Below are 13761 nucleotides of genomic sequence, written 5' to 3'. Positions count from 1 at the left end.
TAAAAGGGGGCTTCCGGAGTTGGGAGTGGCAAGAGGAGCTCGAACCGTCCAATAAGTGTCCCCGGGAAGGACGGCGGTATGTGTAGTCGCATACCGTCGTGAACACCGGATAGTTTAGGAGGAGCGAAAACTGTTCTCCCAGGGCAGAGCTCGATCGGGGCATCGCGCTTAGAGGACTTCGGTTGCGTTCAGTCGGAGATCCCGGATTTCTCCAACAAACGTTGAGGACGGCCACCGAATGATTCACTGCCACGTCGTCGAGTACCTTTTGAAGATTTCCTCCTCTTCATAAAGAAAAAGAAGGTCCTTGTATGGCAACTCTCCTTTATTTCAACCGACACAACTCAATTATTTCCATCGGTTGAGGAGTTACAAATTTTGTCTCCGAGCCACATTATCAGACCCTTAAATAGTCAATGATGAACTGGCTTCGCAATTTCATTAGAACCTACACCAAATATCTTCAAACACAACTCAATTATTCCCATCGGTTGAGGAGTTACATATTTTGTCTACGAGCCACATTATCAGACCCTTAAATAGTCAATGATGAACTGGCTTCGCAATTTCATTTGAACCTACACCAAATATCTTCAAACACAACTCAATTATTCCCATCGGTTGAGGAGTTACATATTTTGTCTACGAGCCACATTATCAGACCCTTAAATAGTCAATGATGAACTGGCTTCGCAATTTCATTAGAACCTACACCAAATATCTTCAAACACAACTCAATTATTCCCATCGGTTGAGGAGTTACATATTTTGTCTACGAGCCACATTATCAGACCCTTAAATAGTCAATGATGAACTGACTTTGTAATTTCATTAGAACCTACACCAAATATCTTCAAACAAAACTCAATTATACCCATCGGTTGAGGAGTTATATATTTTGTCTCCACAACCCACTCTGATTCTCATCATATTTAAATGGGACCAACTTGTAGCAATTGTCCACACACGAAATTAAAGGCATTAAAATAGGTTCATAAACGGCGTAGTTATGGCTGTTATATTTACATGGGTAGAGGAGTTCCCCTCATTTTCTCCAGAACCCATCGATGGATCCTAACCATATTTAAATGGGACCAATTTCCAGCTCGTCTCTACACAATAAAAAAATAATTATTAAAATCGGTCCACTAACGGCTGAGTAATTCGTGTACATACATAAAAAAAAAAAAACAAAAGAAACATACCGGCCGAATTGATAACCACCTCCTTTTTGAAGTCGGTTAAAAACAGCTAGTTCGCCGCCCCCAACCAGTAATCGGCCTCTGTACCCTCTACCCACACTTTTTATGAGTGAAAAGAGCGAAATTGCAGAAAATGTATTTTATATATTTTTCTTTTCTTACTATCAAAATGCGAAATGAATGGTTTGTATATAATTTTGTGATATAAATTCGAATATAGTAAATAATTTAGCGAACAATTTGACCGATTTCAATCTTATGTATCAACTATTATGTGTTGAACATGTACAACTTTAAAAAAATCAATTAGAATTAAAAAAAACATTGAACAATTATAGAGGGATAGTCAGATAGTCTTAAGTAAAAAAAAATTTTTTTTCTCTGAATGCGGTGTTTTTATAACTACAATGTTATCACCATATTCTCAAATCCAATAACAGTGTGAGTTACCCAGGTTACCCGGGTTACCCGAACAAATCGAGGCGAAAAACGAAAACAATGTAACATTACCCTGCTCATACATGATTAAGTTTTGATTAGCTCAAAAATATACCTAAATAATATTTTATGTGGAATTTCAACGAAATTTTTGGATTAAAAAAAATGTAAGACATGACAATTGTAGAAGCAGTGGCGGCAAAAACTGTACAGCCTAGACCTTAATTTTTTTAAAATCCGCCACTGCATCAAGGACCGATGACAATGCAATAATTTGATAACAGTTTCCCATTATCCTTATTAGATTAAATAATTCGTCAATTTATGAATTTGTCACAGAGTAAAAAATGATAAATAAAAATTAAAAAAATCTAAATAAAACACGCTTTTATTGCTAATCGAACTAAAAACTAGAAAATCATTTTTAATAACAATGGGGTGCATTTTACTGCGGTTCATAACTATTCTCTTCATTCATTCATTCATGGGCGATACCATCGTAGCGACGTTCCTGAAAAGATAAATTTACGTTACTCTTTTTTATATTTAAGCCTAAAGATAAAGCAGACGTGCTACCTGTTGGAAAGTAGTCAACGTCGCCTATGGACATTTGCAACACCAGAAGAGTCTTGCATTGCCGGCTTGATAGAAGAGATTTTTTGCACCTTTTTTGAAGAGTCCCATGTCATGCTCTCTATAATGTGACCCAATCGACACAGGTCGATACATTCGTGAGAATATTTTCTTTTTTTTATAATATAGAAGTAGCAGACGAGTCCACCTGATAACCACCCATGGACATCTATAATCAACCCCAGATAGGATTAGGTATTCCTACCGGAGGTCGGCCACAGGTGCCCCGCTAACCCTGAGGACTAAGCTAGGACGCCTCTGAAAAGTATGTCTTCCTTACCCGTTAAACCAGAACACAGCAGCGTTTAACACTACTGTTAATAGGCAAAAATAGGTGTGGCGGTGGTGCCGCCGGAGTCGAACCACAAAGGTTTCTACCATCTTCTTTCAATGTTATAATACTGTTGTAAGGCAGAAATAGATGTCGTGGTGGTGCCTCCGTTTAACGAGAGGGTTCATCAATCATCAAGAATCTTACCAGATTATTGTTCGTTGTAACTCCATTTGTAGTCCCCAAGAAATCTCTGCTCAAGAGACCAGGTTCGTGCAAAAAATTATTCTCTGGACAACACACGACTAGTGTACGACCTTTGTAAGAACATGTCTGAAAAAGTTTTTGAGATTATTCGTATTTAAGCAGAATCTGTTATTATTTACAAATGTAATAAATTATAGTTAAGAAAACTTAAAACTACACTTGTATAGTTAATCAAAGTGAAATGTATTCTGGTATTAACTTTGAAATGCACTTTATCTCAATAATTAACGCCATCTAGCAATGCCGTTTCTCATCAAGAACCGATGACAATACACGGTTTTAATATTTTTTCCCATTGACCTTATAAGGAATATCACGATCAACATCATCAGGACCCTTACCATGAGTTTTTACGTTTTGATAAATATGACTGTTTTGGTATTTGTTTACGTATTTGCCCATAAAATTTCCAATTAGCGCCCCTAGCGGATTGTATCAGAACTATAGTGACAGTAACGTAACATTAAATGTCTATATTGACAAAATGGCGCTTTATGTTTTGTCTCTCTTTTTTGCGAACATGTGAGGCAGACAAAAATACTTGAGCACTTACTTATTGTTACGTTTACTCAGTCTGCTGAAGCAAACGGAACAGAATAATGGATTAAGTAAACGTAACGTAAAATTGTGGGATGTTTTGAAAACTCATGGTAAGGGTACAGGTACAAAAATGTTAAATTTGAATTTGAAATATTACCGGAACATGCTTCCGGTCCATCTGTAATCTTTTCACTGCATAGTCGCAAGTGTGTAGAATTTTGCAAGTACCCATTAGTCCCCTTTCATCGTCGTAGTCACAAATGTCTCCTGTAAGTGAAAATAAAAAAGTATATACAATCTTACACATAAAACTCTCGTGTCACAATATTAGTTACCGTACTCCTCCGAAACGGCTTTATCGATTTTCACCAAATTTTATATGCATATTCAGTAGGTCTGAGAATAGGCTTCTATCTATTTTTCATACCCCTAAGTGATAAGGCTTGTTCAACCTTAACGTTTTTTTTATTTATATGACAACACAACGTTTGCCGGGTCAGCTAGTATTAAATAAAAATTTTTAGTAGTACTCATTATCATCAACCCATTACTTTTCCACTGCTGGGCACGGGTCTCTCAGAATGAGGATTAGGCCATAGTCCACCGCGCTGGACCAGTGCGAATTGGTAGACTTCATATACCTTTGTTAACGTTTTTTTTTTAATTCCTAAGGTATGCAGGTTTCTTTCACCGTTTAAGCAAGTGATAATACGCACATATTTGAAAAAACAGAGATGCGCGCCTGGAATTTTAATATCTGACCCTTCGATGGGGAGTCAGTCAGTCAACTGGGTCATACCCTCCGGGTCTCTTGGGTACCCTCTTTGCCCGGGCAGATTCTCAGGTGGTAAATACCCCCCGGATTTTTTATATTTATTCATAATAATATAATATTATTTAAAACACAATATAATAATGAAAAAAAAATTGTAAACAACACACAGAATAATGATACATAAATACCACTAACACACACAGCACACACATGAAGTACGCACGTACATAAATAAGGGTTTCTTTTAGTTATTTTATGTAGGTATATACATCTTAAAACTACTATTACATATTATATATTTATATAACTATTCATAGTCTTTGTTTATATTTATACTATACATATATATTTCATTTATTGGATAATGGGGACATGAATACCTTTTTTCCTGTAGGCAACAGGACGGGGTCTTCATAAATACCGACAAAACAGTCGAGAAGGTGCAAATCACCACATATAATGAAAAAAATATAAAAAATATATCATCCCACTGTTGAGTGGGTGATTCGGTACTTATGCGTCGTTACCGAGCGGACGGTCGGCCTCCTGATGGTCGCCAGTCCAGGGAGTTCCTGCGGGAGCAAATTCGATCGAGAGGCCCGAGTTTCTTAACCGCTAGGCTGTCACTGCTTTTAGTTTTAATAAGAATTGACGATATTTATGGGGCATTTCACGCCAAGCGGACAGGAAAAAAAAAGTGAGGCTCTGAATTTTGTTCATATTGGGGTCAGTTATACTCTTAGTGGATAGAAATGTGAATATACAACATTATTTTTATATAACAATTATTTGTCGAGTTATGAGCTTCTAAAGAATGGTGAAAATTGAAAACATGATTTTTTAAAAGTATTTTTTCGTACATTAAAAATCTAATTAAAGTATTTAATTAAGCAGTTTTTATAGAAACTTAATTCAACTTTTTAATAGAAAAATCTATTTTGAAAAACAAATAAAAATACACGTCCAAAACCGGAAGAGAAATTTTCAAAATATTTTTTCAAAAACTTCGACCATTTTTTTTTTACTTTTTTTATCCTAAAATATAGCCAAAAGTATATTTAAACTACACTAGAAGTTTTATCGTGGGATCTCCAGTAGTTAGGGAGATAGGTAGACTAATGTACATGCATGTCGCACTGAGTGTGAGGTAACGTATTGGTTTATTGTCAGCAGAATATTGAAATAATACTCTTAATAGTATAATAGATCTTATTTTATAATGTTAACTACTTTACAATGAGAATCTATACTAGAAATAGTTATTTTTACAAGCTGGCCTTCGGTTATTGGAACAAAAGCATGCCACTTTTTGGTTCTTGAAATGCTTATTGCGGAATCAAATCCCATTTGCAAAAAATCCTTTCACGTTAAAGGAACAGTAGTATATCGCTGTTTGTTTTAAATATGACTGCCCATTCGTACTAACGCAATGGAGAAATTTACTTAGAGGTATCTGTAGATTAGCACGAGTAGCCGATCGTTTGAGGTTTCCTCCAAGGTCATCACAGTTCCCTTATCATGGGCTGTTACATGAAAATGTTCCCCTGCATTCGTATTAAAATCGTCTTTGTGATGCATCTGATTCCCAAAGTTAAACCTTCATTGAAATCACGAGCAAGAATAGTCCTGACTTCTGTTGTTTATTATATAAATGGAATTGAAATAAAGCACTGCAGAACCGATGATGAATCACAACATTTTAAAAATAGTGTGAGGTGCTTTTCGACCCTGATAAATGGAGCACCCCACGCTTTTCCACAATTATACTATTTACTGTTCCTTAATTGATTCTTAGATTGAAAATTATTTTCTACTTTTTAGTTGCTTTTATCATAAAAGCGTGTTTTTTAGTTTTTTGAACTATAATTATTTATTAATTTTTAGTATTTGTTGTTATAGCGACCACCATTATGCATCGTTTGTAAAAAAATCAAGTGTCTATCTAGTACGATTTAAGAGATAAAGCCCAATGACACACGAACAGACCGCAGAGGGTTGCGTTTTAACCTTTGAGCACGGAATCCTAAAAATCATTCTACAAGAGGGCATTATAGATATGTTTCAGAACATTTGAGTTATAGGGAAATAACATTATTATTTTCTAAACTAAAAAACACGCTATAAAAGTTACGCCTATTGAAACTAAAAAGCAATAATTATTTGCAATCTAAACTTGCGATGAACGTTGCTGAAGGTGCTTGAAAAATCTCGCCTCGAAAATCGTTAATCCTGAGGATGTTGATACGCACAATGGTACAAAATTATTAAAATCGTGTATTGTCATCGGTTTTTGATAATTCTTCAAAATTTTGATTTAAACTGAACGTTCAAAGAGGATAGAAATCGGGCTCAAAGATTCTGTTACTGTTACGTACATACATACATACAAACGTACAACCCAAGCTAATAAAAGCGTGTTAAAAAGGTATGACGGTGGCGCCGGAGTTGACTGCATTTAATACTAGCCCTAACACTTACCTTCCTCAAACTCCGCGTTGACACACCAAAAAATACATATTAATAACACAATTTTATTTATAAAAGACATCTTAAAAACAAAACAAGTGGTATTTATTGTTTATAAGACAAGTTACACTTATCCTGGTCGCCCACAAACTGGACGATGTAACTTCTGAGCTCAGACGAGTAGTCGGTTGCAGCTCATCTCTATAAATACCACCTAATGATAACATTATCATGACATCACCGGACTAAGGTCATCGGAGGCCCGTGGTGGAAAGTGTTTTTTTTTTGTGTGTTTGTTTGTTTATATAATATAGGAGTAGCAGACGAGCATGCAGTCCACCTGATGGTAAGTGGCTACAGCCGCCCATGGATATCTGTAATTAACCCCACATACGATTAGATATTCTAAACATCACAAATGACACAGACATCACAAATGTAACAGATCATAAAACTATTTTGTTCGCTGATGATACTACAGTCATAATCAAATGCAAAAATAATAATACCTATGAAGAAGAAATAAATTTAACAATTGATAAATTATCCAAATGGCTTAAAAATAATAATTTAAAAATAAACATTAATAAAACCAAAATTATTCAATTCCAAACGTATAAAAAAAGACATATTAATTTAAATATAGTTCATGACAATACTCCAATAGAAGAAGTAGAGAAAATCAAATTTCTAGGAATAATACTCGACAAAAATTGTAACTGGAGAGGGCACATTGAATATGTCTGTGATAAATTAAATAGGTTTGTGTTTGCAATAAAAAGAATACGGCTTATGGTATCGACGGAAGCAGCACTCAGTGCATACCATGGATATGTGTCTTCAGTTTTATTATACGGCCTGTTATTGTGGGGGAACTCGGTAGACATAATTAAAGCATTTCGCATTCAGAAAAAATGCGTTAGAGCCATTTGTGGTGCTTGGCATATGGATTCTTGTAGACCTTTATTTAAAAAGTATCGAATACTGCCCCTAGCATGCATGTACATTAGGGAGGTCTGTCTGTTTGTCAGGCAGCACCCACATTATTTTGAAATCCAATCTCAATATGTAAGAAGGAATGCAGACAAAAATAAATTTAGATTTTTTATGCCAAAATCACGACTAGAAATATATAGAAAAAATGATTACCTTATGGCTATAAAAATATATAACAAATTATCAGACAAATACAAAGATCTGACCTTAAACATTTTTAAGAGGAAAATTACCGAATGGCTTATGCAACACTGTTTTTATGACATAAATGAATATTTTCAATGTACAGAATAAAAATGACATGTAATAATTTAATACGACTTAACTTTTTTTAATTTAATTTTTTATGTTTTCAAAATTTTTTTTTTTCAATTTGACATGATTGCACACCATTGTAATGGTAGAATGTACGAACTTCTATTGCTGTAACTATCTTTGTGTACTACATTCTTGCAATAAATAAATTATATAAATTTCATAAATTCATAAATTGCATTTCATAAATTTCATAAATTCATAAATTTCATTTCATAAATTTCATAAATTCATAAATTTCATTTCATAAATTTCATAAATTTCATAAATTCATAAATTTCATAAATTCATAAATTTCATTTCATAAATTCATAAATTTCATAAATTCATAAATTTCATTTCATAAATTTCATAAATTTCATAAATTCATAAATTTCATTTCATAAATTTCACAAACTGAGGTCAGCCACAAATGCGCCGCTACCCCTGAGGACTAAGCTGGAACGCCTCGGAAAAGTATCTCCCTTACCACACCCTTCAAAACGGAACACAGCAGCGCCTAACACTGCTGTTATTCGGTAGAAATAAACCCTATTTTTAACCGACTTCAAAAAAGAAGGAGGTTTCTCAATTCGACCGTATATATACGAGTATATATATATTTTTTTTTATGTTTGTTCGGCGATTTTTTCACGATGCCGCGACCGATCGACATGATTCATGCACCATTGTCACCGTTTCGAGGAAATTTGAAAATTTCCGCCAGTTTTCCCGGAAACTTGGAAAAACCCGATTTCATATAAACTTGAATAAGTCGAGTATTTCTTAACCAATTTTAATTTTCTTTTTTTCATATGAAAGAGAGTTTCGTTGCGGTACTTTCCTACCTTAACATTAGTATGCTCTGATTATTAGAATTTAAGTTATGGGGTGGAACACATCATCACTACCCCTGCTTTTTACATATTTTATGACAACTTACCTTCTGCCCACTCAACTCATGAAACTTAAAATGAACATTGAGTATCTAGGTTAACATGGTATGATTGAAAATTTGACCTTCAACTCTTCAACCCTGGTAATGCAGAAGTGCCTCATGCCTCAATCATACAAGTTAGGCATTTGGAACTTATGGATATTTAATAAAATCGATAAGTTGAGATATATGATGGAAAATTTGACCTTCTACTCTTCAACTCTGATAATACAGAAGTGCCTCCTGCCTCAATCATACAAGTTAGGCACTTGGAGCTTACGAATATATGATGAGGTCTTTGAGTAGAGACATATGATGGAAGATATGACCTTCAATTCTTCAATCCTGATGATGCAGATGTGCCGCCCATGTAAAGTATATAGAATATACATTTGTTGTAATGAAGTTGCTAGACAGAGACATATGATGAAAAATTTGACCTTCAACTCCTGTTTCTTTTCTTAACTATTGAATTAATGTAAATTGGACCGGTTCACTCGCAGAGTTTTACCACCTAGTTTGATTTATTTACCCAATAATTAGTATCTCATAAAGCCTCGCCTATAGTGTTTCGTATTGAATTGGTTAGGTTAGGTTGGAACATATAAGACAAAATAAAACTAAGCGAGAAGGGCGCGGCAGCGCCCTGCGAGCGGGTGGGTCCAATCCGTATGAATTCAGACCTTACCTTTATTCATGATCACCTTTATACAATTTTACATAATATTAATACAAACGTTAGCATATCATCACTAAAAAGGGTGAAAAAAAAATTTTTACAAAATAATAAAACCGACTTCTATGTAAAAATTTTTTACAAACTTTTAATTAGTTTCACCTGTCCCAGTGTTTGTAATGAGATCTTGCAAATTTCAACCACTTCCCGATGTCCGAGTCAGCTGCAATTTGTCATATATCAGGAGGCACGGCAGTGCCTCTGCCAAGTCGAGCCAAAGCCAAAAAAAGCGGCACGGCCGTAGCATTCTTTTCTCGAAGCAATTCGGCCCATTTTTGACCCCCTGTAACTTCGTTGCATATGAAGCTAGAAGCTTGAATTTTCAGGAGCCAAGCAAGCATTGTATAGACACGGTATATTTTATTCAATTTGAACCAGTAGTTTAAGAATTACAAGTAGTCAAAGTTCGTAATTTTGTCACTCACTCACTGACTGACTGACCGATCATCAAAACTTTAAGGCACTTCTAGCAGACATAGAAGGTTAAAATTGAGAATACAATTAGCGTTTAGTATATAACTCATGGAAAAACTAAAATATTTTGCAATTTCTGTCCAGTTATCTAGATACACCAACTACATTAAATAACTTTGTATCCTATATAAGTTATATAGAATTACAAAGTTACATTTGCAGTTAATGAATCTGTGTTTCTGTCCGCGAAATGTACGAGTAGTAGGGGAGCCCATGATGTTAAATGGGTAGAAACTCGAGCGTCGTTAGGACCTATACGATTGTGTAGATTACACGTTAGAGTGAAGAAAAGGTTGTGTGATATTTTTCGATTCACCGTGGGGATAGTTTCTAGATGATTCGAAAGATGTAAAAAGCAGAGTCAGACATACTCAAGGCGCGACAGGTTAGTGATAGAGTATATATCTCTGATGCTGGAAATATGTTTATCTGCTGGTTTGGGACAGTCATACGAGAGGTAAAAATGAAAAAAAAAGTAACCAGCGCATTAGATTTTCAAAGGGGATATGAAGCTACCTCAGATGAGTTGCCCATTCGAAAGACTGTCAGTGACTCTTTGAAGATTATACAGATTATACAGGAAATTCCAGCTGATGTTTTCCTTATCATAACCCTTTATCTGACGATTTAGTGGAGGGGTTTTTTATACTGACGATTTGAAAAAAAATAGAATGAGAATGTATGAAGAATCATGTATTTTCCATAAAATTAGCCTTTTCCTTTAGTTTGTTATACACCATTACTTTCCAGGGGTCCAAGCTAATAAATGGCGCTATCAGATATTTTCTAGCATTATTTCCTTTATATTAAAAAAAAATACCGCACTCGAGTATGTCCAGGTATAGATTTTTTGCAACCTCATTACTCCCTAACGCCGTCCTCAAATCATCAGATTATAAATTTATTGTTTTCAGCATGTAATTAAGCTACTATAGATAATACGATTTTTTATTAATAGTCTGATGGACTTCCCTGGTTGAACCCCACAAATGGTTGGTTTAAGATACTCTAAGATATGTCCATTATCTTAATCTGTAACGGCGGACGCGGCGGCTTGCTGGACGGTTCGAGCTCCCACTCTTGCCACCCGCAACCCCGGAAGCCCCCTTTTAGTCGCCTCTTACGACAGGCAGGGGATACCGTAGCCCTATTCTAGTCCTGGGACTACAGGGACGGTGACTCTTATATACTCTCTATTGTAATAATACTAAATTAGGTATAATAATCAAATAAAATCAATAAAAATATTATTTTAGTTAGTTTCAAGGATAAGGCCGCGAAACAGGAAAATAACAGTGAAAATACATCTTTTTCCTCGAATTCCACATAAATTACCTACTTAAAAGTTTGATATAATTGGGTTGCTAAATGTTATTATTAAAATTAATATTTGTTATATATAAAAAATCTTTTCACGCTTGCATTTAAAAACAATTTAAACATATTTTAACAGCATATTTTAATTGAGTAAATAAATAAAGCAAACGGGCATAATAAGTGGTTACTGCCGCCCATGGACATCTGTAATCTATCCTATATAAGATTAGAGTCCTATCTAAGGTCGGCCCTATGTGTTGCTAAACCTGTGGACTGGGTTGGAACGCCTCGGTTAAGTATGTCTTCCATACCACACCGTGCAAACCAGAGAGAGAGATGGTAGAATCCTTTGTAGTTCGACTCCGGCGGCACCACCGCCACATCTATTTCTGCCTAACAGCAGTGCATACTTTTCCGAGGCGTTCCAGCTTAGTCCTCAGGTAGCGGCGCATCTATGGCCGACGTCAGGTAGGAATATCTAATCCTATGGGGTTGATTACAGATGTCCATGCGCAGTAATAGCTTACCATCAGGTGGACTGCATGCTCGTCTGCTACTCCTTTATTATAAAAAGATCAATGTAAAAAAGTCATCATCAACGTATTACTGTCCCACTGCTGGGTACGGGTCTCCTCTAAGAATGAGACGGATTAGGCCATAGTCCACCGCGCTGGACAAGTGCGTATTGGTAGACTTCACATACCTTTTGAGATATTTTTTTATAAATCTCTCAGGTATGCAGGTTTCCTCACAATGTTTTCCTTCACCGTTTTGGCAAGTGATAATTAATTTCTAATACGCACATAATTTTGAAAAATCAGAGGTGCCTGGGATTTGAACCTCGGATCCCTCGATCGAGACGCCGAGTTTCTTAACCACTAGGCTATCACATGCATGTATCCAAGTGACAACCCTTAACTTCATAGTATAAGTCTGATAACAGTATTTTCGCCCAGTTTCTGAGGTCAGAAAGGTCGGAGACGCAAAGCAGTTGATAGTGTGTTTGTTATAACAAAATGAGGTAAGATTATTATTTATAAAACTTTATAGATTGACAAATTAAAAAAAATAATGCGAAACAAAAAAAAAATACTACCCGACCCGGCAAACGTTTAGTTGCCATATACATAAAAAAATGTGAAGGGAAAAACAGAAAAATAGATAGTAGCCGATTCTTATACCTACTGAATAGCTACTACGTAGTAGGTAGACAGTTCAAATATCACAAAGCAAAATCCGTCTTTGTTCTACGATTATGACGAATTGTATAACTATTAACTACACCTGCTCGGTGCTAGGTAGACAACGTTTAGATAGAATGAGGATGAATAATGGTTACTGTGACTCTTATATTTACGAGGGGGATATCTTCAAAAGGTATCCGGTGCCGTGGGAGCGACACGGGGTTATGTGGGATTCTTACCGTACTAAAACCCCCCCGGTGGCCGTCCTTGGCGCTTGGTGGAGAACTCCGGGATCTCCGATGGAACACAACTGGAGTCCTGAACAATTTACGCACCTCCCATCATCTAGTGTTTACGACGGTATACGGCCACACATACCGCCGTCCTTCCCGGGTTCGCTTGCTGGAATTTGAGCTCCCACTCTTGCCGCCCGGAACCCCGGAAGCCCCTTTTAATTATCTCTAACAACAGGCAGGGGATACCTCAGCCCTATTCTAGTCCCGGGACTACCTAGCTCTATTGTAATAATACTAAATTATCATCGATATACTACTAATAAAGACGTAGATGAGTCATACACGTTCGAAATTTGGCACATGATTTATGGGTTAATTGGCCTATGACAACTTAGTCACGGGCCGCGCGCCTCTCAGAACGGACGTGTCTATGTCAAAGTTTCTGTGTTGAAAAACGATTAAAAATGTCGTCTTGTGTCATGAGATTTTGGACAAACTACAGCGGAAAAATCACCCAAGGTGGAATCATTTATCATGCGTAAGTATTTCAATTTCAAGAAGTTATTATCGATCTTTCAAAAATTTAAATTAAATTTAGCGTAAATATATGTCACAGATAATAGAACGAATAAAAAGATGGGCAAATTACTAAGTGTAATAGAGAAGCGTTATGAATTGTGCGTATCCATGTTTCATAGATTAAATTAACAGATAGTTTTAATACCCTGGAAGAGGGGGAGGATGCTAGTGTGGGACGCTACGTGTGTCGACACACTGGCTCCTTCTCACCTCCAGGCGTCTTCCTCTGGCGCGGGGGCGGCGGCTACAGCTGCTGAAAGCACCAAACGTTGTAAATATATTAGTTTATGCAATAACTATATATTTGTGGCGTTTGGTGTTGAAACTTTGGGTCCATGGGGTCCGGATGCTTGGCAGCTGTTTAAACAGCTGTCAACTCGTTTGGTCGACGTCTCTGGGGACCCGAGAGCTGGCAT

At 36.1% G+C, this 13761-nt stretch overlaps 1 protein-coding gene across 1 annotated transcript; it reads right to left on the bottom strand.

Moving 5' to 3' along the window:
• Positions 1–2010: 2010 nt before the first annotated feature.
• On the bottom strand, positions 2011–7048 carry LOC140757108 (uncharacterized). The gene is made up of 4 exons (XM_073092641.1): positions 6605–7048; positions 3509–3618; positions 2752–2877; positions 2011–2151 (listed from the first exon to the last, which is right to left on the bottom strand). The coding sequence occupies exons 1-4, from the start codon at positions 6672–6674 to the stop codon at positions 2119–2121; spliced, it is 339 nt and encodes a 112-aa protein (XP_072948742.1). The 5' UTR covers positions 6675–7048; the 3' UTR covers positions 2011–2118.
• Between the last annotated feature and the right edge of the window lie 6713 nt (positions 7049–13761).

The sequence above is a fragment of the Epargyreus clarus genome, unplaced genomic scaffold, assembly GCF_041222505.1.
Source record: "Epargyreus clarus isolate Ecla_fem2 unplaced genomic scaffold, WU_Ecla_fem_2.2 ptg000052c, whole genome shotgun sequence".
Lineage (NCBI taxonomy): Eukaryota > Metazoa > Arthropoda > Insecta > Lepidoptera > Hesperiidae > Epargyreus > Epargyreus clarus.
Note: the sequence above shows the minus strand (reverse complement) of the source record. Positions and strands in the feature narration are given on the sequence as shown.